This window comes from Talpa europaea, assembly GCF_964194135.1.
Source record: "Talpa europaea genome assembly, chromosome: 8".
Taxonomy (NCBI): domain Eukaryota; kingdom Metazoa; phylum Chordata; class Mammalia; order Eulipotyphla; family Talpidae; genus Talpa; species Talpa europaea.
The window spans coordinates 83524823-83548354 of NC_140075.1; the positions used below are offsets into that span (position 1 = coordinate 83524823).

The following is a 23532-nucleotide window of genomic DNA, read 5'->3' on the forward strand; positions in this document are numbered from 1 at the left end:
TTCCCAAGCATTTGTTCAGTGTGGGTAGGAAATGCTTCCTAAATAAATAACAAATATTAACACATTATTAGAACAACTATAAAGACACCCCACAGATCCACTTATATGGTACATATTTTGTATAGATTTAAATTACTGATGGTAAATATCTCAATTTTTTTTCTAGGAAATTTTACCTGGATTGTTTTTAGGTCCATATTCTTCTGCTATGAAAAGCAAGGTATGAACTTTAGGTTAGGTACATTAAGAGACTTTATTAACCAAATTTTTTAATAGTAAGAGTTTTAGTTGTAGGAGGATTCACAAATAGTGTGTGTTAGTAATTGTCACTCTAGAGCACCTACTTTGCAAATTTTACTTAATCAGTGATTCTCAAGTGTTTTCCCACAAATCAAAATAAGTTTATATTTTGTTTTCTCATGAAATCCATGTTTGAAAGATTTACCAAATAATTTATTTGACTTTTATTTAATAATTTATTTAGCCTCTTAAATACTAGCCATCTCTCATTGCAAATTTTAGTTTATGAACAATTAAAATTAAAGCTCATAATAAGATATGGAATATTTTGGCAAACCTTTCCTTTATCAAGAGTAAATAGGCATGCATACATATGCACATGTATGTTCTAGTTGAAGTGACTCAAATCTTACTTGTTTTTCCAGACTTTAAGAGTTCTAGATGCTCCAAGTTATATAGTGCTGCACAGTGTAGATAGGTGTCCTTTATAGTCAAACTGAAATGGATTTCTTCAGTTACAATTAAAAAGGTAGATCTAATCTTAATAATATGTTCTTGCCACTTCCTAGAGGATTCAGCCCTATGAATTATGGAAATGGATCTTTTTGAATTGTAATGTGAGACACCGCATCACAAATCTGCCTGTTTAGAAGTCAGTATTTTTGCATATAATATCTACCTAAAGAGATTTTATAAAACTAGAATTTTAAGTCTTGATATATGTATGAATTTTAAGTGATTGGTAGGTTTTTAAAGTTAGTCATTCATTCTGAAACTGAAAAAGCTTTTTGATTATTGAGGTATAACTAAGTAACCATAGTCATTTTGATGGCTAACAGCGAGGTTGGAAAGGTGGGGCATTGGTTGAAAATAAAAGGAAAGGATATGAGATAACTACAGACCTATCTGTGATTTGCTTTGTGAAAAACAAATACAAAGCTATTGCCTAAATAATACCATATTTGCAAAATACTGGTCTTCTAGATGGTTTTAGATTATTTGCTTTTTGTTTTCCCATTGCACTCTATGACTATACCTATACTATTGTCACATTAAATTGTATTTGTTTACAAATCTAACTCCTCAAAACCCTCAGCCCCCTCAACGTCATTATGATCTTATTAGACTGATAGAAACCTTTTATGACAAAAGCTAATTATTTCTTAGCCTGAGTCAGCATAATACAGTTCATATTTCTTTCCATATCATTATCCAAAAACTATGTAAAAATAACAACTAAAGTTGATAATGGAGATAAAGAAACCTTAGGGAATAAACTCCTCCTCTAAGACTCACTTATTTAAGCTTGTCTTGCATTACACTCCAATAAAAGGGACACATTTAGATTCTTTTTAACTAATGAGCTATTTCTTTTCATAAAATGTTTCTGTTGTTTGTAGGTATGCGGTAAGGTCATAACTTGCTTTAAATAATTCATTGAAAAGTAAGAGATATCTTGTTTGCTATTACATTTGAGTTTTACTTTGATAAGGTTTGTTTTTACTTAGTAATAGTTAATGTGCCTTCAAAGCTTGTTAAAACATATTTTTATCCGCAATTATGTCTTGTAGTTTTTCATGTTAATAAAGTTGATGTGATAACTTGTTGATATAATCGTAGATCAAGTATAAACAAAGGAATAGATATGGGTGTTTTTGTTTTTGTTTTTCCACAAAAGGATGTTGCATTCATTTTGCAATGTGGATAAATGTGAATGTGGAATATTAATTATTGATCCTACCAAATGCTTACTTTCCTCTAACTTACTTGGCATATGCTCAGGAAATAGATACTTAAACACTGATCTATGCCAGACATAGAAAAATTTGCTGCAAAAAAATAAGTTACACTTTTGATATGGTAAATGAAGGAAACTATACTTTTGGTGGTCAACATATTGCAGTATATACAAATGTTGATGTATAATGCTGTACATCTGAAAACCTGTGTAATTTATCAATTGGCATTAAAGTCAGTTAAAAACTTTTAAAAACCATATTTTTTTAGTCAATTTTTTGGGCTACTGCCATAAAATATCATAGAATGGATGTCTTCACTAACAGACATTTATTTCTCGGAGTTCTGGAGATGGGAAGTCTTAGATCAAGGTGCCAGCATGGTTAGATTTTGATCAAGGCCCTTTCTTTCCCTGAATTACAGATAGCTGCCAGTCACCAGGTAGGTACTCTTACATGGTAGAGAGAGGAAGCTCTGATGTCTCTTCTTATAAAAGAAGTAATTCCATTCTGGGGCACTACTCTTCCAATCTCGTGTAAATATATCAGTTAATTCCCAAAGATCCTTCCTCCTCCTCATACCATCATTACCTTGGAGGTTTAAAACTTCAACATAGGAATTCAGTCTGTAACATTCAGTCTATAACAAATATAAATTATGTTTTTATTTCTTGCATACATTATCAATATTACTATTCTGGGCTGTTTCATGCAAAAAGTGAGAAATATATAGGAAATGAATAAATGAAAATATGGAAAACTCAAGATGATTATTTCTGATTCCTTAGGCCAGCATGTTTTTGTTCATTTGTTGACCAGATAATTATTGAACACCTGTGTTTCAGGCAGTACACATATTTAATATGAATCAGTGTACAAGTAAAATTCTTGTTCCTATGGAATTTACATTCTGGATATCAAAATACTATGCCATCTACAAACTTACTGATACTGTAATCACTTGCAAAAATATTTTTGATTATTTATAAATTTTCAAAATAATTTCTATTAAGTATTAAGTTGATTTACACATAGAGCTGCAAAAGCACCACAGACTATAATATCATTTGGACTTCCGTTTTTAACTTTAGGAGGATTTTAAAACTCTGAAAGGCTAATTAGGTTTGGCAAATATAAATTAATCTGACTTAGAGAAAATATATACTGGGAGAGGCAGGGAGTAGTCCATAGTGTTGTGCTCTGGCACCACTATTAAATAGGACAGTAATGTTGAACAACTGTTTATGTCTTAGTAGTTCCCTTAAATAATGAAGATTGTTATCAGTATATGTAATTATCATTTACTTGCCATGTGCTCCAGTCATTATGCCAAGCACTTTATAAATATCATCGTATGTAATTCTCAAAAGCACTCAATGAATAGGTAGACTTTTTCTCATTTTCACATGGGAAGACCAAGCCATACAGGTTAGGTCATTGGCAGAGCTGGCATCTAGAGCTTGGGTTCTTATGATTCCAAAGTCCATGTCTTTAATTACTACATAGTATTATTTCTCTAAATAAAGTATTGTAGGGTCCCTTGTAAAATAACCCTTTTTTCCTTTTATGAAGATATTTAATATATCGGTCATAAATCATTGAAATATATTGCTGATCATTTTAGGTATATTGTAAAATTAGTTTTAATTCCCCTATGCTTAGACTAATATGTAGGTATATTCTAATGTTGAACCCTGTGTATTTTTAAACATCTGTGTTACAATAGATGATGTTTTGTATTTTAAACTATTTCTCTCCCCTGCTCCCCCTTTTTTATAGCTACCTATACTACAGAAACATGGAATAACCCATATAATATGCATAAGACAAAATATCGAAGCAAACTTTATAAAACCAAACTTTCAACAGTTATTTAGGTAAGAATTATTGCTGTGATACATGAAAATGTTAAGGGTAGCAAACATGTAAATAGAGTTTTTATTTCAAGTTGATTTTATCAGAATATCTTCTGTACATATTTTATAAAAATGGGTCATATGGTACATACATCACATAAAATCAGTTTCCTTTAAAATATTTCAAACAAGTAATTCATGTACATATTGTAGAATTCTTAAGATTCAAAAGAATGTATTCTGAAAAGTAGGCTTTCCTGTTTCTATCCTATAGGTACTTAAATTCCTTCCATAGAGGCATCCATTGTTACTTCTTGAGTACCCTTCCATTGTTATCTTACATATACAAGCATATTTCCACAGATAAACTTCTGTTTTACACTTTTTAAAATGTATTTTTTGGAGATACCCTTATGTCATCTTAGAGAACTGTGTTCCTTTAAAGTTGCATAGTTGTCCATTGTATGACCATCCTAAAATTTACTCAACCTGTCTCTATTGTTGGACATTTAAATTGTTTCCAGACTTTTGCTAATATAGCATATAGTGAATGTCCGTGTGTAGGTTGTTTAATTCATACTAAATAAATGAATATATATAATTCATAATGAATATATTAATGTGAATGTATCAGTAGTGTAAATTTGTAAAAGTGGAATTGCTTAATCACAGAATGAGTATTTAAGATTTTAATAAATGTTGCAAATCGCCATCCAGTCCAGTGAGTTTGCATTTTCACTGTGAAGTATATAAGTGACTCTTGCCATCAAAATTTTTATCTTTTCCCAATGCTGGAATGAGTAAAGGTGGTGTCTCATATTGTTTTAATTCGCCTTTCTCATTTATCTTATAATGAGTAGCCTGTTATTCAAACTTTATTTTTAAAACAGTATATGACACATGATAAGAAGGGTACTAAAAGGTATACTAAAGCATGCCTTTTATTCTAAAGTTAAGTTTCTTTTCTCCTTTAAACCCAAACACTTCACTTCTCTCCTAGGAGGCAACTACTATTAACTCTTACTTGAATATCATTCTAGTGGTATTCTGTGTTTATATAAAAGCATGCATATTAAAAAAATAGTTTCATGCTCTGCTTTATTTGTAGAAATGAAAGCAATTTGAAATTCCATCAATATAAGACACTTTAAAGTATGCTGTATGAACATACAATAAAGTTTTGTAACCACAAAAAAGAATCAAATATTTCTATGTGTGGTTAATAGGAAATACTCTCTAAGGTATATTAAATGAATAGAAGATGCAGACAATGTATACACTTTTAATGTGGTTTAAGATACATACAGTACATTAGACATATATGTTCTGAATACATAGAAAATTTCTGGACTAACAGAGCAGAAATTTGACAGTGGTTACTTCTGAGAAGAGACATGTATCTGGATGGTAGAGGTAGCTGTTTTTCATTGCAAATATTTTTATACTGTCAGAATAGTTTACTATGTGTATATGTTTTTTAGTTAATAGAAACTAATTAATAAAAAGGAATGTATATTCTAAAATGAAATAGATTTGATATTTTCTTATTGTTAAAGAAATATTTGTTCCTTATAAGTACTTTGGAACATATAAAATGACACCAAGAAAAGTGTTTTTTACAAGTCATCCACAACCAGAGGGAACATTTTAGTATACTGCCTTTTATATCTGTCATTCTCAGTTGTATGTTTATTAGGTTTAGCACATATAACCTTAAGTATATTAAGAAAAATAAAAATATTATATATTAAATACCATGCTCTTGAGTTCTAATTTGTATAGAATTTTTGTTTTTTTGCACCAGAATGTTGTGGGTGCAGGTTTTTTTTAATATCAATGGAAAAAACCTTTTTCCTCAGACTTAGAATGCTGGCTTATAAATTGATTGTTCTAGCAGTAGGTTTAATAATCAACTGGCACAGAGTAAAATATTTTAGCTTGACTGTAAAATAACTTTTCCCCCCCCCCCAAAGCAGTTTTTTTATATAGTAAACTTACCCAGTCACTTTAGGATCATCATTTTTAGAATCCTTATAATCCTTGAATTCTGGGCTTTAGCTTCTCTGTGATAAACCCTGAGTTTATTGAATTTGCCACCTAAACAGTCATTAAAGAACTAGTTTTTAAAGAAATTTTGACTTTAAAAATTAATTTTATGACTTAGTTACCGTTATGTAGTTATGTTAATAAACAGATGGATTAGAAATGGAAGTTTTTAAATGTTTTCCAAAGTATAAATTTCCAAACAGGTAGTCTCTTGGCCATTTTTAAAAAAATTTTTAATGCTATTTTCTTTTTACATCATTGATCATTTTTAAACAATATTTGCTTCCCCCCACCCCCTCAGGTTTAGTCCCCATAGAATTTCCTTCCCCAATGCACCCGTGCACCATCACCTCATTCCCCTGTGCTCCTTCTTCCCTCCCTCTGATCCCTCTCCCTTCTCCTCCAGCGCAGGATGTCTCTGATTTATAATTGTCTGTTTTTGCTTTGTTGTGTTTTGTACTGTTATTACTTTTTTTGCACTGATGTCTTATTTGGTTCCCTTATATTCCTGTTACAAGTAAAACCATCCGATATTTTTCTTTTTCCTTCTGGCTTATTTCACTGAACATAATTCCTTCTAGCTCCATCCACGTTGCTGTGAATGGCATGAGTTTATCTTTTTTGATTGCTGTTGCTGAATAATACTCCATTGTGTATCTGCACTACATCTTCTTGATTCTTGGCCCTTTTTTTTTTGCTCTACTAAAGATTAGTTCACATATGACTCTATTGGATTGTCATCTTCTGTTTTGATTAGCTTCCTAATCAGTCTTTCAGACTTTGGGCTTCCTCTAAATTGTCCTTGATAGGGTTAGGAGGAAGGGATCACAGCCACTCAGAAAAGAATCTGCTAGTCCTAGGAAAGTTGATAGAAATAGAAAAATAACAACAAGGAATAGAAACATGTTTTATCATTATCTACATCCATTGTGATTTTCTGTTTAAACTGGATAGAGTTTTTTATACTAAAATATCAGAAAAAATGTTATTTAAGGCTTTAAATGTTATGTCTTCAAGCAGTGTGAAATCTATGTTCCTTGGGAGTGTGATACTTTGAAAGTTATTCTGCATTCCTTATGTGCTTGACAAGCAGTTTTAGAGTTAAGTTTTTAATATGTAGAATTTTATCTGAAAGTGTACTTATCACAAAATAATTTTATTTTCAGATATTTAGTCTTGGATATTGCAGATAATCCAGTTGAAAATATAATACGTTTTTTCCCCATGGTAGGTATCAATATTTTAATATTTAAAATTTCTTTGTGACTTGAACTCTTTATTGTGGTTCTAAAACTTAATGAGATATAATTCCCTCCAATACTACTATTGCTTTGTTGTGACTGAAAATTGTGGAATTATATTTCAAGGAAAATTTATTATTTTAAAACATTTTATGATCTTTAAAAATTTGAGAAATTATACTCTGAATATATTAAATTCAAGTTAAATTTTGGCCCCTGTGTTTTTATTTTATTTTTTTTATAAGAACTCATTTACTTTTTTTTTTAAAGATTTATTTATTTATATAAGAACTGGGGTACAGGTCGGAGGCACGGGCAGGTGAGAGAATTCACCAGAGAGAGTGGGGAGCAGAACAGGTAGACGAACCGAAGACACTGCTGAGGGGAGCAGTGTGCAAGACAGGAGAGGTCTGCCACGCCATGTGGGTTTCTCCCTGGCTGGCCTGAAATCTAACCTGCGCTGTAATCTGTGGACAGCTCTACGGTGGAGCACTCAATCCACTGTGCCACGGCGGGGGGGGGTGGGGGGGGGCTTGTGTTATTTTTAAATCTTAGAATAGCTGTTTTCATAGCATTGGAAATTTTGTATTTTGGTAGTTTTTATTCATATATATTAGCAGGAAATTATTTTCTGTATATTCTGTTTCACTGTATATGTGTATTTTATACTTGTATTAATCCACATTTTATTTTAATACATTATATTTTGCCTTTAGACTAAAGAATTTATTGATGGGAGCTTACAAACTGGAGGTAAATAATAATCATTTTGCTTAGCTAATGTTTATTTTTAGAAAGTTGGTTTTCATAGTTACTTTTAGTTAATATTTGTCTTAAATGATAAGGAAGTTATAACTACAGATAGTCGATTGTTCCTAAATTTGAATTTTTCAAATTGTTTCATTTGCATAGACTTTCTTTAATATTTCTATGGAGCTATTTTCAAATTCTGGATCAGCTCTAATCTCTTTAACCTAAAAGTATGTTGTGTTTGCCACATAGTAAGTACAAGTAAGTTGCAGAAATCTGAAAATTACTAAATATCCAAGTGGTATGTATAAAACACAAAATGGTATAATACAAAATGGCATAATACACGGTTTCAGTATATTTTTAGGTGTTGAACCAGGTGCTTTTATATCAGAATAACTATTTCTTGTTTTTCAGGAAAAGTTCTTGTCCATGGAAATGCAGGGATCTCCAGGAGGTATGAAGTTAGAGATAATCTTTCTTTCTTTAGCATTTATTAATGAGCTGTGTTTTCTGTTTTTTTCTAAAATTTTTTCCCCCTCTTCAGTGCTGCCTTTGTTATTGCATACATTATGGAAACATTTGGAATGAAGTACAGGTAAGAAAGTACTCTGAAACCTAGTCACAATTTAAATTCTCATTAAAATGAAACAATGGAGATGGTTTGGGAGTTTAACATTCATTTCTCCTGGTTTTGTGATCTAGTCATGTTTAATATTCAAACTCTTATCTTCTTACGGTCAGTCTTTTAACTGTTGTAGCTTGTCTGCTTTCTATAGATCTGCTTAGGCTAATTTTTCTGGTTTTTGTGGAGTTAATGCTAATTGTTGCTACTTTAAGAATCCAAGGTAACAATAGTAGAATAACCCATGGAAAATTACTTATTACTAGGAATTGGTTAGTTTCAATTTAAAATCTCTAAGATAGAGCTGTTATTTCTTGCCTTGTTTAAAATAAATGTTATTGTTTGCCTTGTTGAAAAGGTTGGCTTCATTCTGTTTTTCTTTCCTTACATAAAAAATTACCTAGATTTGTTTTGGAAAAATTCAGTCTTATCCAAAACCCATCTTATCCAAGCATACTACATAGATAAAAGGGAGAAAGAGAGATGGAAAGAGAGAGGCTGAGGGAGCAGGCTCATGAGCTTCTTGCCTTCAAACAAATCCAACTTTGACTAGTGTAAAGTGTTTCCTTTCAGTGTTTCTTGTTGAACAAGTTAGAAACCTGGAAGTCATTGACACTTCTTTCTCTTTCATGCCACATCACCCAAACTGATCCATTACCAGATTTTTTTTAGGTCCTAAAACATACCTTGAGTCCATCTCTTCATCATTTAACTCCCCTAATACAAACTTCATTCATGTGTTTGTTCCTTTCACTATCTTAGTAGTTACCTAAGTGGTCGCATCTATTCTTTCCTTCTCTAGTCTATGCAGTAGACTAGTATTATGGATTTAGTTACCCCAAAAAGCTCTGAAAGGTTTCTGATCCTTAATAATTTTTAACATGGCCAGTGAAATTTTGCATTGCATGCCCCTATCACCCTCTTTTGTCCTTATACCCTCATTCATATAATTCTTCTCATTTGAGCTTTTCAGCATTGGATCTAATTGCCTGACTTACAGTAAACATTTAAATGCTTATTTGTTTGTTTGGTATCCATTCTGTTAAAATTACAGTGGAAAAGTTTCCTTAAAAGACCAGTTCTTAAAAGAATATTATTTGAATAAAAATGCTTTACTTAATTGAAAAAAGATTAATAACCATTGGTAGGCTTTTTGTTTTACATATTCTCTATTATTTGGTGTCTTGTCAGTAATAATATTAATAGTGAAAATAACTTCCATTTATTGGATTTCTGCTTTGTGCAGGTACTATTGTAGGCACTTTGATCTCATTTAAGCCTCACAGGAACACAAGGAAGTAGATATACTTCTCATTTAACCAATGATTATATTTTGAGCATGTGCTATGTGACAGATGCTATACAAGGTGCTTTACACTTACTATCTTCCATCTTCACAATAGCCCTCCAAGGTAAGGTATAATTATAATTCCCATTTTACAGATAAGTTAAGCTCAGAGAAGTTGAGTAATTTCCCCTAGGACACACAGCTGGTAAGCAGAGGGACTGTGATATTTAGTCTGACTAAGCTGTTAATTTTTCCACTAAATTCACTATCCCTCTGTAGTGCAAGCTCCATGAATAAGATTTCCTGTTTTAGGTAAATTTTTAGATAAGCTCCTATTTTAGGTAAATTCTGGAAAAAATTGATATTAATTCATGAAAAAATACCATTATCTTAATTTTCTTTTTCTGTTTTCAGAGATGCATTTGCTTATGTTCAAGAAAGAAGATTTTGTATTAATCCTAATGCTGGATTTGTCCATCAACTTCAGGCAAGTTCTCTCTTTTTCTTCAAAACAATCCAGAAAGTAGGATAGTTAGAATCTTATGTTCATGTAATTTAGGTATAAAATTTACTTTGTAAATACTGAAAATTTGCCATAACCTGACAAATTTTTTATTCCGGTTTACATTTCTAAAAATTTTTTTTAAGCTGCCAATACCAATAATAATAATTTTAAAAAAGGGTTAAAGACAGATTTTTAAATCTTAAGGTAAAATACTGATATTTGAAATCTCTTCAAATTTTTTTCCATATTGATTACACTGAACATAAGAGAGTTTTGATTCTAAGTATACTTCTTGTAGCAGCTTTTTCTATTTATCTTTATCTTTTCTTTGTTATGTGCCTTATCTTACTTTACTGGAAGATGCACTAAAAATGGTAAAGATGAACTTGTGAATTGTCTGATTGAACTTTATAATTTTTTCTAAGAAAGAAAATCAGAGGTTTAAGCATGTGCTCTGGCTGATTCTACCCAGTTATGTAGAAATAAATCTCACATTGAGTTGTCAAAAGCATTACAAAATAAGATGTCTTAGTTACTAAATTTTGTTCTATCTTTAGTTGTTTTTTTTATTTTTATTTTAGATTTATTTTTAAATATTTTAAATTTATTTTTAATTTAAAATGTTTTAAATTTAATATTTTTAATTTAAATATTTTTAAATTTTAAAGATATTTTAAATTTATTTTTAAATATTTATTTATCTTTAGTTGTTTTTTTGTTTGTTTGTTTTTATTTTAGATTTATTTTTATACAAGAGCTGGGGTACAGGCCAGAGGCGCGGGAGGTAAAAGGATTCACCAGAGACAGAGTGGGGAACAGAACAGGCAGACTGACAAAATACACTGCTGAGGGGAGCAGCGGGTGAGACAGGAGAGGTCTATCATGCCATGTGGGAATCTCCCTGGCTGGCTGGGAATCAAACCCATGCTGCAGAGGCTGTGGACAGCTTCACAGCGCTGTGCTCAACCCACTGCGTGACCAGGGAGGCCTCCATCTTTAGTTTTTACTTCTTTTAGTGGTAGCTCTGTTTTCAACTAGTTTATATTTCTTTTTAATTCCCTTTATAATTACATTATAGAATGCAAAACTGTGTTTCTTTGCCTTTAGCCCTTTATTGTTTGAAATACTCATTTTAAACTTATTTTGAATTTGAAAAAGTAATATATACCAGTGGTTACAAAAATTTAAATTTAATAATGCCTAAGGAGAAAAGTTAGTCTCCTTAATAGTGTATCTTGAAGGCCATTTTCTATAATAAATATAACTTTGCCTGCATAATATTTTTTATATGTATTTATGTAGCACAATTTTATATTTCAAGTTCCTTCATGGACTTTTAGATTTAATGTTCTTTTAGAATGTGCCTAGAAAGTTCTTAAATTTATGTTTTGGGATGAACTTTAGTAGAAGGCGATCTGCAGAAATGTTTAATAATGCTATCTCTATATTCATACTTCAGAAAGAATTAGCACATTTAAAACTTCAGTCTTCCTCTTTAAGAATATGTTCCATTAATTCAAGCCAGCTTCTGTATCCTTTAATGTTTTAAGGTTTTCTTTGTATAGAATATCTGCATTTCTTATGAAAAGTATTCATAGGTATTTTCTTTTATTTCCATATAGATGAAATTGTTTTTCTTCCCATATGTCTTCTATGATTATCTGTATATAGGGACGCTTCTATTTTTTTTTTTTTTTTAAGATTTATTTATTTATTTATACAAGCACTGGGTATAGTCAGAAGTGCAGGAGGGTGAGAGAATTCACCAGAGCCAGAGCGGGGAGCAGAACAGGCAGACTGATGAAGTACACTGCTGAGGGGACCAGCGGGCACAGCAGGAGAGGTCTGCGTGCCATGTGGGACCCTTGCCGGTGGCTGGGCATTGAACTGGCGCTGCAGAGGCTGCAGGCAGCTTTGCAGCCCAGCACGCAACCACTGTGCCCCCGGGTCGGCCCAGAAGCTTCTGATTTTATTAAGTTTTCAGTTGACAACCTTATTAAAATTCTTACTGATTCTAAAAAATTTTCTAGTTTTTCATCTTTAAATTGTAATAATTTTACCACTTTACTAATTTTTAAAAATTGCTTTCTTGGATGTTCGTTTTATCAGACTGATAAGTAATACTATACTTATTTCTGATTTTGCTTTGTGTGTGTGTGTGTGTGTATCCATCTGTTCCTATGTAAAGAGTTCTTATCAGGAAGAGATATTGCTTTTTAGCTTAAAAATTGTTTATGGAACAATTCTGTAGTTTCACTTTTTAAAACCATTAATATGGTGAATTGTTTATTATTGAAACACATATTAGATTTCCTAATTTTGCATCATGTTTTTGATTCAGGAATGGGTCTCACTTGGTTATAGGATTGTCTCTTAATGTGATGCCAGATTTTATTTACTAGTATTTTTTTTTAAGATTTTAGAATCAGTTGACTAAGTAACATTTTTTAGTAATTTTTTTCTTTACTACCCTTTTCCGGTTTTGGTGTTTATCATGGTGTATTCATTTTTAAAATGGGAGTTTCTTTTTCTCTATGTGCTCTAAAACAGTTTAGATTGGAGTTACCTGTTTCTTGATGTTAAGGTATAGTGCACCTATGAAATTTGGTTAGTCATTATTTTTCATTCACTCATGTATTTTGAGGGTAGCCAGTTCTTGGCAGCTTTCTTTGTTAGGTTAGTCAGATTTTCTTACACACTCTTCACATCATTTTGGATTGTTTTATAATTTCCTATATAACCATTCAATTCATAGGATTTGCCAGTTAAGGAACATAATGTATTCTTTTAATATTTTCTGAATCTGCTTCTTTTTCATTTTTGTTTTAAACTTTGTATATCTACGCTGTTTTTCTCTTTGATCTGCTTAGTTTCTATCATTTCTGCTTGCGTTGTACTTTCCTTTAGTTTTGTTGTTGTTGTTGCTAGCTATTGTTCTTTTGTGAATTTCCTGAGTTGGAAGCTTGGCTTTTCGTTCTTTGAAAATTTCAAGACTATGAATTATCTTCTTAGCATTGACTTGACCAATATCCTACAGATTCTGCTATGTGGTATTTTTATTATTGTTATAGCTTGATATTTTGTAATTTCAGTTTTGATCTTATTTTTTATCTAATGTGTTTGAGAATTTTTTTTAAGCTATCAATGCTAGGATTTTAAGATTTTCTATTTTTGTTCATTTTAATTTTATTGCATTGTGGTAGAGAATGTTTTCTAATACTTTATACTTCTTGAATTCTTTAATGTTTTCTTCATGGTCTAGTATGCAGTTGTTATTATGAACATTTCATTGACATTTGGAAAGATATATTCTTTGTTTTCAGAGATATATTTGTCCACTTGCTATGTCTTGGGATGAGGGGGGTGAATTTTAACCCCCCCTTATTGTGTGTGTTTCTGTTTATTTTTTTCTACTTCTTCTATTTTTTGTGTGAGTGTACCAATTTGGTGCTGTATTATTTGGTACATAAAATTCAAGTTAGGGCTTCATTGTATTATATTCTTTGTTATTCCATTCAGTTATTTTATCTTGAAATTAACCTTAATAATTTTTTGATCCTGATTTTTTTTGTTTGCATTTACCATTTGCAGTTCCTCATTCCTTTTCTCTCTACCTAATTCATTTTGTATTAGATGCATTTCCTACATATTGCCTTTGATTGATTTTTGCTATTGATCCATTGTTAGTATTAATAGGTGAAATTATCCCCCTTTCATATGCTGAAGATGACAGATACACTTTTGTCTATTGTTTAATATCATCCTTTTTCTTTTATACGCATCCTTTAAAAAAATTGCTATACGATTTGAGGTTTTTGATGTTCGTATTCTTTTGGTAATTTTTTTTTTTTAAGATTTACTTTTTATTTATACAAGAGCTGAGGTACAGGCCAGAGGCACAGGAGGGTGAGAGGATTCACCAGAGACAGAGCAGGGAGCAGAACAGGCAAACTGACGAAATACACTGCTGAGGGGAGCAGCGGGTGCGACAGGAGAGGTCTGCCGCACCATGTGGTACCCTCGCTGGCTGGCCGGGATCGAACCAGCGCTGCAGAGGCTGCAGACAGCTTCACAGCACTGCGCTCAACCGCCTGTGCCACCAGGGGGCCCCTCTTTTGATAATTTTAATCAACTTACAAAGTCTATAGTTTTTACTTCTAGTGGGCACAATTAGAAACATATATATGTTTCTTGAGTTACCACATTTAAATAACAGCCTGAAGAGTTCCATTATAAAAAAAATACAGATTTATATATCTCTACTCCTTTCCCATCTTCCCTACACTAGCTGTTTAAATCTTAGTTCTTCTAAGGATTACCTCTTATGCCTTTAAAATATTTAAAAATTAAGCTTCTTGTTACTTAGTTGCTTTAAATAATATTTACCAATATAGGATCATCTGATAGTTACATTGCCCTTCTCTATTGCTCCTGCCACTTTCTATTTGTTCATCCTTAGTTCTACATTTATATAGGACTCCAGCTTCTTTATTCAACTTCTGGAGTTTGTCTTTGAGCATTGTTTTCAAGAAGAGTTCATGGAAACTATAGTCCATAAATCCTGACATGTTGGGGAATATTTTTCTGTTGCCTTTTTGTTTGAAAGACAGTTGTCTAGATACAAAATTTTTATTTAATACTTCTTCCCTTATGGGTTTATACATAGGCCTGTCATTAAATATTGTTCCAGAGAAATCTGAAGGAAGCCTAATTAAAAAAAAAAAAAACTTTCTCCCTTAGATGACTTGATTAGGAGGGGGCATTGTCTGTGTGAATATAGAATGCTTTATGAAGATATACCTGCTGGGTGCTCTATATCAGTTGTTTTCTGAGTCATATTATGCCTTATCACTTGCAGTTGAGCCTTCCCTTATTTCAGAGACATGTCTCATGCTGTATTGTTTCATCAAGCATTTATTTGGCACTGAAACAGACATAAATCTCTGACTTAATTCTAATGGGTGAATTAGACAATAAACAATGGTGAAATGTGGTGGGTCAGATGGTGATGAGTCCTTCTCTAATCATCTTTTAAAAATGCAATTCATGTCCCACCCTTACATGGCCAATTCTCTCTTATTTTTGCAACTAAATACAGCATTTCCTTTTTACTGAACTTTATTTTATTTCATTCTTAGAATCATTTTATGAGATTGCACATTTGTGTTTTTGGCATGTATGTTTGTGTGTATATGTGTTAACAGATAAAGACAGAGATTACATGGCTCATGCCCCAGAGGCAGAAAACACATACTGACTGGCAGTTCATTTGTAGTACGCTGGTGCAAGCTTTTTGCCTGATTTGATTTATAGTGTAATCAATAAATATGAAATTATGAAACAGGAATTATAAGCCTGGATTTCTCTTACAATAATAATGGAAATAGATTTTTCAGTATAAATTAAGAATACTAATAATGTATGTATGTATTAATCACTGTTAAGGGATATTCAAGGACTCAAACATATATTTGAATTAAAATCTTTATTTTTTTAGGAATATGAAGCCATCTACCTAGCAAAATTAACAATACAGATGATGTCACCACTCCAGATAGAAAGGTCATTATCTGTTCATTCTGGTACCACAGGTAAGGATTTTTTTAATTCTGGAGAAAGTCAGGGAGAATGATGGTATGAAAGGTAGGAAGAAAAACTTTTTTCACTCATTATAAGCTACACTAAATAATTTAAATTGCTTAGAAAACTTTGTACTGTTCATTTAAAACAAGATAATTTCTGTTTTAATTTTTTAATTTTATATATTTTTTACATCATTTTTCATTTTTGCACAATGTATGCATTTTCATTGTGCTTTTGCTATACGTACATCATTGTACCTGTCTAGTTAGAAGAATATGCTGGTTGAAAGGTCAGAGTTCTGCTTGGTTTAGTTTTAAGTCATTTAAGTGGTATAATTGTTGCAAAGATTAAAATAAGAGATTCTGGAAGAGGGACCTATGAACACGTAAGAGAGCTTCTCTTCTCTACTTAAAAACAAATGTGATTAATAAGTGAAAGCACATTTCAATTCAGTAGGGTGATTGGTGTGAGCTACCTGTTTTCTTTCATCATCAATATTTCAGTCCTTTGTTTCACATCACCTCTCCCCTATTTTCAAAGTTAATAATCCAAGCATGCTTTCAATTTTTTTAAATTTTACCTTTGTTACCCTTGTTTGCCTTTTTGCCAGAGTACTCATGGAATTTATTTATACTTTTCTACCTCTCATAGTTCATTTCAGTTTCATTGATATCAACAGCCCTTATAAAGTAGAACAGGTTACATACTTTGTTACTGCTGGACCTGGAAATTAAGCATTAGTGATCTGATCCAAAAGTTCATCACTCATTTCATTATATTGCACTGCCAATTGCAATTTCATTATATTGCACTGCATCCCTTAGACTCTACTTTGTAGTTATCATTGCCTCTTCTCTTCCCTTTTCCACTTCTAATCAATTTCCAAATGTGATAGCATTGGTTTCTGCAACATCTTTTTTTTTTTCCTGCAATATCTTTTATAGTCCCTCCTCCTTTTATACTATCTCGAAGCTCAGTATAGTTCAGGTCCTTATTGGCCTCCTATCCATTTCTTATTTGAGCTGTTCTGTACATTGTGGCCAAACTTATTTCCATGAAAAATAGTTCTAATAATGATATTTTTCCTGTGCAAAGCCTCCATTGACTTAATTCCTACAGAAGAAAATACATATAGGTTAAAGGTTCATGTCATTTTTATTTATTTGTATCTCCCATTGTTCCTCTTTATATATGCACTCCAGAAACCCGAACTACTTAGAGTTTTCTGTGTTTGTCTTTTCTCCACCTAGATCAGATTCAGCCTCTCTAGTCTTAAGAGAACTTAGTTCAGATATCATCTCAAGAAAACCCAACAATTAACTCATTCATCCTCCAGTTCCTGCTCATTTGGAAGTCCTATAGAACTTTATCTGTACCTCTTTGCTTTCTTCCTTGAATTACTTATTTATGTTTCTTACTCTTTTAGTAAGATTCAGGTGCACTTCATCTGAAACTCAGTTAACTTTATGACTAGCATAACTTATTTTATTCCATTATTTTGATATTATACTTCTATCCTTTATTACTTTTATAATGAAACATTAGTTTCATGTTGGAATCTGCCTTTTGAATTAACATTATTGCCATGATTTAGCAGCAGTCTTTAGAGCATAAGTTAAAGACCATGCCATTGTTAGACAACACAGCAGATCCTTTCTCAGTTTGTTTCCTCAAGTTTTTCCTCTATTGACCCTCAGATTGTCTGATTATAACTGTAGGACTTACAGGGATAGCTTTAATTCACTTTGGGAAATTTCTGTATTAGCAGACTCTGACATAGAGTAGATAAAAGCAAATCTCTTCTTTACATGCTACATGATTTCCTACTTTCCAACTATAGACTTAGTGGTAATAAAACCACAGTGTCAGTGGAAAAATATTTTCAGCAGCATCTGTGAAAGCAAAAAGGTAACTGTATCTACAGAATTAATTTGTATACATATAATATTAATTTCTTAAATTATATAGCCAAGGTCACATTTATGATCTTAAAAGATATAAACTTGGTAATTAAACATTTATATACCATTATCTTAAAAACTTATTTGCAAATTGTTTTAAAAATTAATGTTTAGTATGTGCAATACCTAAGACATAATTCTCAAGAGGGAAAATGTATCCTTTTGTTAAGATATAAAATTATTTGGGTAATCTGTAGAAAAAGAATTTACTAAAGTTATCTAAAAATTCAGTCATGGAATTTTCATCGTGCATGTAATGGCAATAATGAAAAATGAAATGTTTATTAGCTATGATATTCAAACAAATGAATATATTTAAGTCCCCACTATATATTTTGTTCATGCAATAACTTTTAGGCAGTTTGAAGAGAACACATGAAGAAGAAGATGATTTTGGAAACATGCAGGTGGCAACTGCACAGAATGGTTGACTCAAGAGCAACATTAAAGAGGATGTGAATTTCTATTTGGAAAAGAGAAGATACTAGAGACAATAATAATGTAAAATGGTAAAAACACATGTAGTTTTTTTTTTTTTCCAATTATATGTTGCTTCCAGATGTGTTTCTCTGCAATTTGATAAGCAACATTTTAAGATGTTGGACTTCTTCAATAGATGGCACTGATGGTTTTTCTCTTTTTTTTTTTTTTTTTTAACTTCACAGTTTTATTATAAACCAAGAATTTTGGACTTGCAAAGAGGTATTATTGCAATAATGCACTTTTCATACTTGAAATTTATTTGTATGATATAAAGTTATTACTTTAAACAAAATGCAAGTTAGGGGGGATTTGTTTATAAAATCTGGGTAATTTATAACAAAAGAATTTCCTAAAGTTTGCTAAAAATTCATTTTGTGTTCTATAAATTACATTTTAAAAATAATTTTACAGTTCAATTTTGTGGAGCCTCTTACAGAAACATTAACAAATGCAGGACTCTGCTGCATTTCCTTTTTAGTATAATTCAATAGCTTAATTCCCCTTTTATTTTTTTAAACTTCTTGAACCCTTCTTAATATAAAATCATGATGTTAGCTAACTATCCTTACTTTAACACGATCCAAGTATTTCTTCCTATTACCTTCCCAATTTCATTCTATAGAAAAGAACTGCAAAGTTTAATGAACAAAGGATGATATTTTTCTTTTTAATACCAGCTCCTCAAAAACAGTTGCAGATTTTAAGATGACTTTCCTTTTTGCATTTCTCAAAAGCCAAATGTTGTGTTTTTTTCTTTTTAGAGTTGTTTAGCCTTTTTTTCCTGTTGTTCCAAAATGGTTCTAAGTAGAATATGATAAACGTATGTAGCACTATTTTTTTTTCCTAAATGAAGCCCAAAAAAGAAAAGTGCCTTGTATCATTAAATAAATAAATAAATAAATCCTATGACCTCTAAATTAGTATGTAGGACAGTAAAAATTCTTTAACATTTTTTGTATTTTTTTTTAACCATCATTTAGTTTAAACAGTGTATGAGGTTTAAAGAAACCTCAGTAAACTATTTGGAATATGGAACATTTACTCCTTCATTTTATGCTTGTCTTAATGATTCTGTGAGGTGGTTCTGGCTCAGACAGAAGCTCTTCTTTGAAAATGCATTTATTGGGGAAAGTGATTTGTGGGAGACTTCAGTGTATTTTAAATTAATATTTTTAATCATTTCTTTACATTGAATTAATATAAATTTCCCCCATAATTTGTGTTTAGCAAAGTCACTTTATGGACCCTTGGTTCTCCTATTATTATTTATACATATAAAAAAGGTTCTAAGAAAAACATTTTTGCTATTTTAAGTATGACGTGAGGAAGGAGAGGAGTGTTTTTAACTTTTTTATAGGTGATTTGGAGCACAAACAAAACTCCTTTGTATCTCACTTTTCTCAATCCTCTCTTGAGGTGCTTTACTGTTGGGAATGATGTCCATACATTCCCTTGGTACCAAAAGGTACTATTCTAGGTAACCTATTACATCAAGTTACTTGCTTTGCTTTCCTCCCTAAGCTGTAATAATAGAGCTCCTCACACACACACACACACACACACACACACACACACCGCCTCCAGCATAGCGGAAGTCAAAATGAATTAAACTTGCTTTATTAATTCCTGTTGACCCAAGAAATCTGATTTCCCTTCCCTTCTCATTTTACCACCCCAAAAAGAGCATATTGTTAATCCCACTGTGGTCTGGTATTCTGTTGTGTGATTAGGTTATTTGGTACGGTGGTCAAAGTAGTCAAAATTTGCATTGAGTGTTCAGAACTTCCAACTGGTAAAGTGCCAGATAACAGAACTCTCCTGTATATAGATCAGCAACATCTCTCTTGTAATCTTATGATGCTTCATTCAGCAGAAACTGTTTCAAAGAATCTTCACAATACCAAATTTAGGTTTTTTAATGAGACACTTAAGATTTTTAAAATTAGTTTCTTAATACACATATCCTCTCTAGTAATCTAACTAAAAATACAGATTTGGTTATTTGATTTATAACTGGTAATTTTCCACTTTTTCTAACCACTATAATTTTTATGTCATCACTAAAGTGCCTGCCCAGCACTATATATTAAAGACCATCTCTCACAAACACTAGGAAAAGGGACTGTCATATTCTTGAGTACATTTATTAATATGGACAAACATGGTTTATTCTTTTTATATAGGAATATTGCAAGTTTGTTTTACCTTAGATTTATTCTTCCACCTAATGTTCAACTAGTTCTGCTAACTCTTAACTAGTCTTCTGTTTGGTTCCATTTCTGTAATTCCTTTATTTCCACTGATGTTTTGTGATCATTAACTACAGTGATTTAACCAATCATGATTTACTTTCTAAGATATCTGAATAATGTATGAATGATGTAGCACCTAATTTTAAACATTAAGTTGAATCTGGGCACAAAACTTAAAGTGAAATTGCGTCAAAAAATAGGAAAATTGCTTTACTGTCCATTTTGAAAGTATGTAACTTAAATATTCAAACTGGAATGGCAGTATTCTAATTTCAGATAACTAATTCATGTTAATCTCATATCTGTTAGATGTTTAAACAGCAGTTACTTTTATTTTAATACTATGCTATGGTGGAAATGTTAAACCGTGATAGCTTTTGCTACCAACTCTCAACCATTTAACTTTTAGAGCAGAATATGTTTGTTTTGAGGGTATTTTGTGCTTCATCTGAGTTTAGAAGTAATGTCAGAAAAAGCATGTCCTTTTTAAGAAAATATAAGGTTTATAATTGTCTTATTACCATGGTAATTCAAGTGAATTAGAAGTATTTAACTGCAGTCTTGAATTATAAAGTTGGGATGTCTGTATCTATATATATTGAGATCTCAACTTGATGTAAAGTAAATGAGCAGTTACCTGGCGGATTTTTCTTTTAAATAACTGGTTTAACCCATAATTCCATTACAAACTTAGCTTCACGTCAATATTTATTTTATCGTTGTCCATTCAACAATGCTCCAGTGAGGAAATAATAGCTGAGAATTACTAAATGATTTTTTTTTTTATTGATTAGAAAAATAAGTTTTTAGGGTCTTTGAATGCTGGATTTTTTTTTTCCTTTTTTGTCTTACCCATTCATGGCAGCTAAAAAAAAAATCACTCAGAATATTCAGGTTTACATGTTAGCTCTCTCTTGTAGGGAGTTGCCATACCTCACAGTTCAAAGTGTATTCTATAGATCAGTAACATTATACTGACATGTAATTGCAATTTACTATGCAGCAAAAATGATTCAAGAAAAATAACCTACAGTGTCTGTTACCTTTGTATAGGCAATGCTTAAGTTACTCTGCTTTTAACATTTGTACTTGGATAAAATGCTTATGTATGTATAGGAATGTCACAGTGCAAGATGCTGCTAGCCCAGGCACAAAGTATTAAAATTATTTTGTGAAGATTGGTGGTTGTATTAAAACTGTTGTGCCATTGTACCTCAAAAAGCTTGAAAAGCTCATTTATACTGCTTGTGCCTTTTAGAACTTTAGATTACTGTCTTCTGGGTAAATGTAACCCAGGTTTATTCCTACAGATTAAGAAGGATGAATGAATACTGGCTATTGAGAAACACTTAAGAGTATCTTCCAAAACACTGTGGTCACACACTAAAAAATTAGTGTCAGTAAGTTCATGCAAAGTTCAGATTTCAGCTCAAGTATATTTTAAAGACTGCTTGAACAAGTTTGGAGTGGGAAGTAAGGGAATTAGTTTCTGAAGGCAGAGGATAAATTATTTCTGTAGGGTACCTTCCAACCCATTTTAAAAATACTGCTTGCTTTTACACAAAGTACCCTCTCCCCCCCCTTTGAACCTACCTACATACTTAGTATTTTTCATCAAATCTAAAGATGTCATCACGAGACCATCTTTATGTCATTATTTTAGATACCACTAAAAAGACAAAATATTTCTGAAGTATGACAAGCCATTGATCATAAAATGCATCCAGATTTTTGAAACTGTAAAGAAAACCTTGCATCTTAAAGTTAATGAAATACAAATATGTAGAACATAAGGGGCACAATAAAAATCATAACTGCCACCCACTTCATTATACCTTTTCAAAAGCAAACAATGCTTTCATGTAGCTTTTTGTCATATTCATTTACTCAGTGTGGCTGAGAAAATGATACATATACTCTGGTTAACTAAAGCTAAATACAGATCATCCTCAATCACACAATATTCATATACTATGCCTTACCTATATTTCCTATAGATCTAATAAGAACATTATTTTAAAGGATTTATTAAAATACCAAACCTTGTAGACAGTTTTACTTCATATTTCTCAGTGGTAAGAAAGTAATATAACATTGTTTTGCCTTTTACCAGGCTTATACACATCAGTTTATAATTACCAGCATGTACCTAAAAATGGTACTGTTGTGCTAAGGTTACAAGTCTCCCAAAAAGGCAAAGCTAGTGTTGCTTTAATTAGATAGAGATCAGTTCATCTAAACAGGTCATCTGTAGATAAGTAGTGCACCCATTATTGGAGAAAGGTTTATTATGTTTTATCAGAAATCTAACTTATAACATGAAGGGAAATGTGAAATCCAGTTGAGGTAGGTTCTAATTAGAGGGATGGAAAAACAGGCCATTTTTACTTTCCAAAATCATTTTACAAAGAGTACATAATATTAAAATTTTATGAGACATGACTTGACCTAATAATTAAACAGGAGATTCAAGAAAAGTCCAGACATTAGGATTCTAACAAAACACTATTTATCATATGAACAGGTTTAATGTACCATGGAATGCAAAAGATTAGAACCACTGATAAAGTATCTAATTCTTCTACTTAAAAAAATAATTAAAATAAATAAAATCAAATCAGGATACTGACCAGAATAATAGTACCATTATTATGATCACATTAAATAGAAAAGCTTTCATCAACATTTTCAGAATGTAACCAATACAGTATGGTACATTTTTAAATATTCTCATTTTTGTAATTATCTATTTTTCATAAAAATGTTACTAAGAGAGGCTTCAGACACTCGTGAAAAGATGAGAGATCAAGTTAGAAATACATAATATGCCAGGAGTTGCTAATTCACTGTTTTTAAAGTACTTAATATTGGCTCTAAGGTATTTTTAAATAAATGAATAATTATCTTTCACATGTAAGACAGGTAACATATAATGGAGATAAACTACATTAGAATTATATAAACTT

General features: G+C 31.4%; 1 protein-coding gene across 1 annotated transcript in view; it reads left to right on the forward strand.

Annotated features, from left to right (window-relative positions):
- STYX (serine/threonine/tyrosine interacting protein) overlaps positions 1–18345 on the forward strand; it is a gene marked incomplete at its 5' end in the record, with an annotated part of 29699 nt that extends 11354 nt beyond the window's left edge. Inside the window, 9 exons of the mRNA XM_084240037.1 lie at positions 167–220; positions 3756–3853; positions 7045–7105; positions 7836–7872; positions 8287–8326; positions 8417–8467; positions 10197–10269; positions 15785–15878; positions 18189–18345. Of these exons, the coding sequence (XP_084096163.1) occupies positions 167–220; positions 3756–3853; positions 7045–7105; positions 7836–7872; positions 8287–8326; positions 8417–8467; positions 10197–10269; positions 15785–15878; positions 18189–18262 (582 nt within the window). The 3' untranslated portion in view covers positions 18263–18345. The remainder of the gene's footprint in view (positions 1–166; positions 221–3755; positions 3854–7044; positions 7106–7835; positions 7873–8286; positions 8327–8416; positions 8468–10196; positions 10270–15784; positions 15879–18188) is intronic.
- Positions 18346–23532: the final 5187 nt, after the last annotated feature.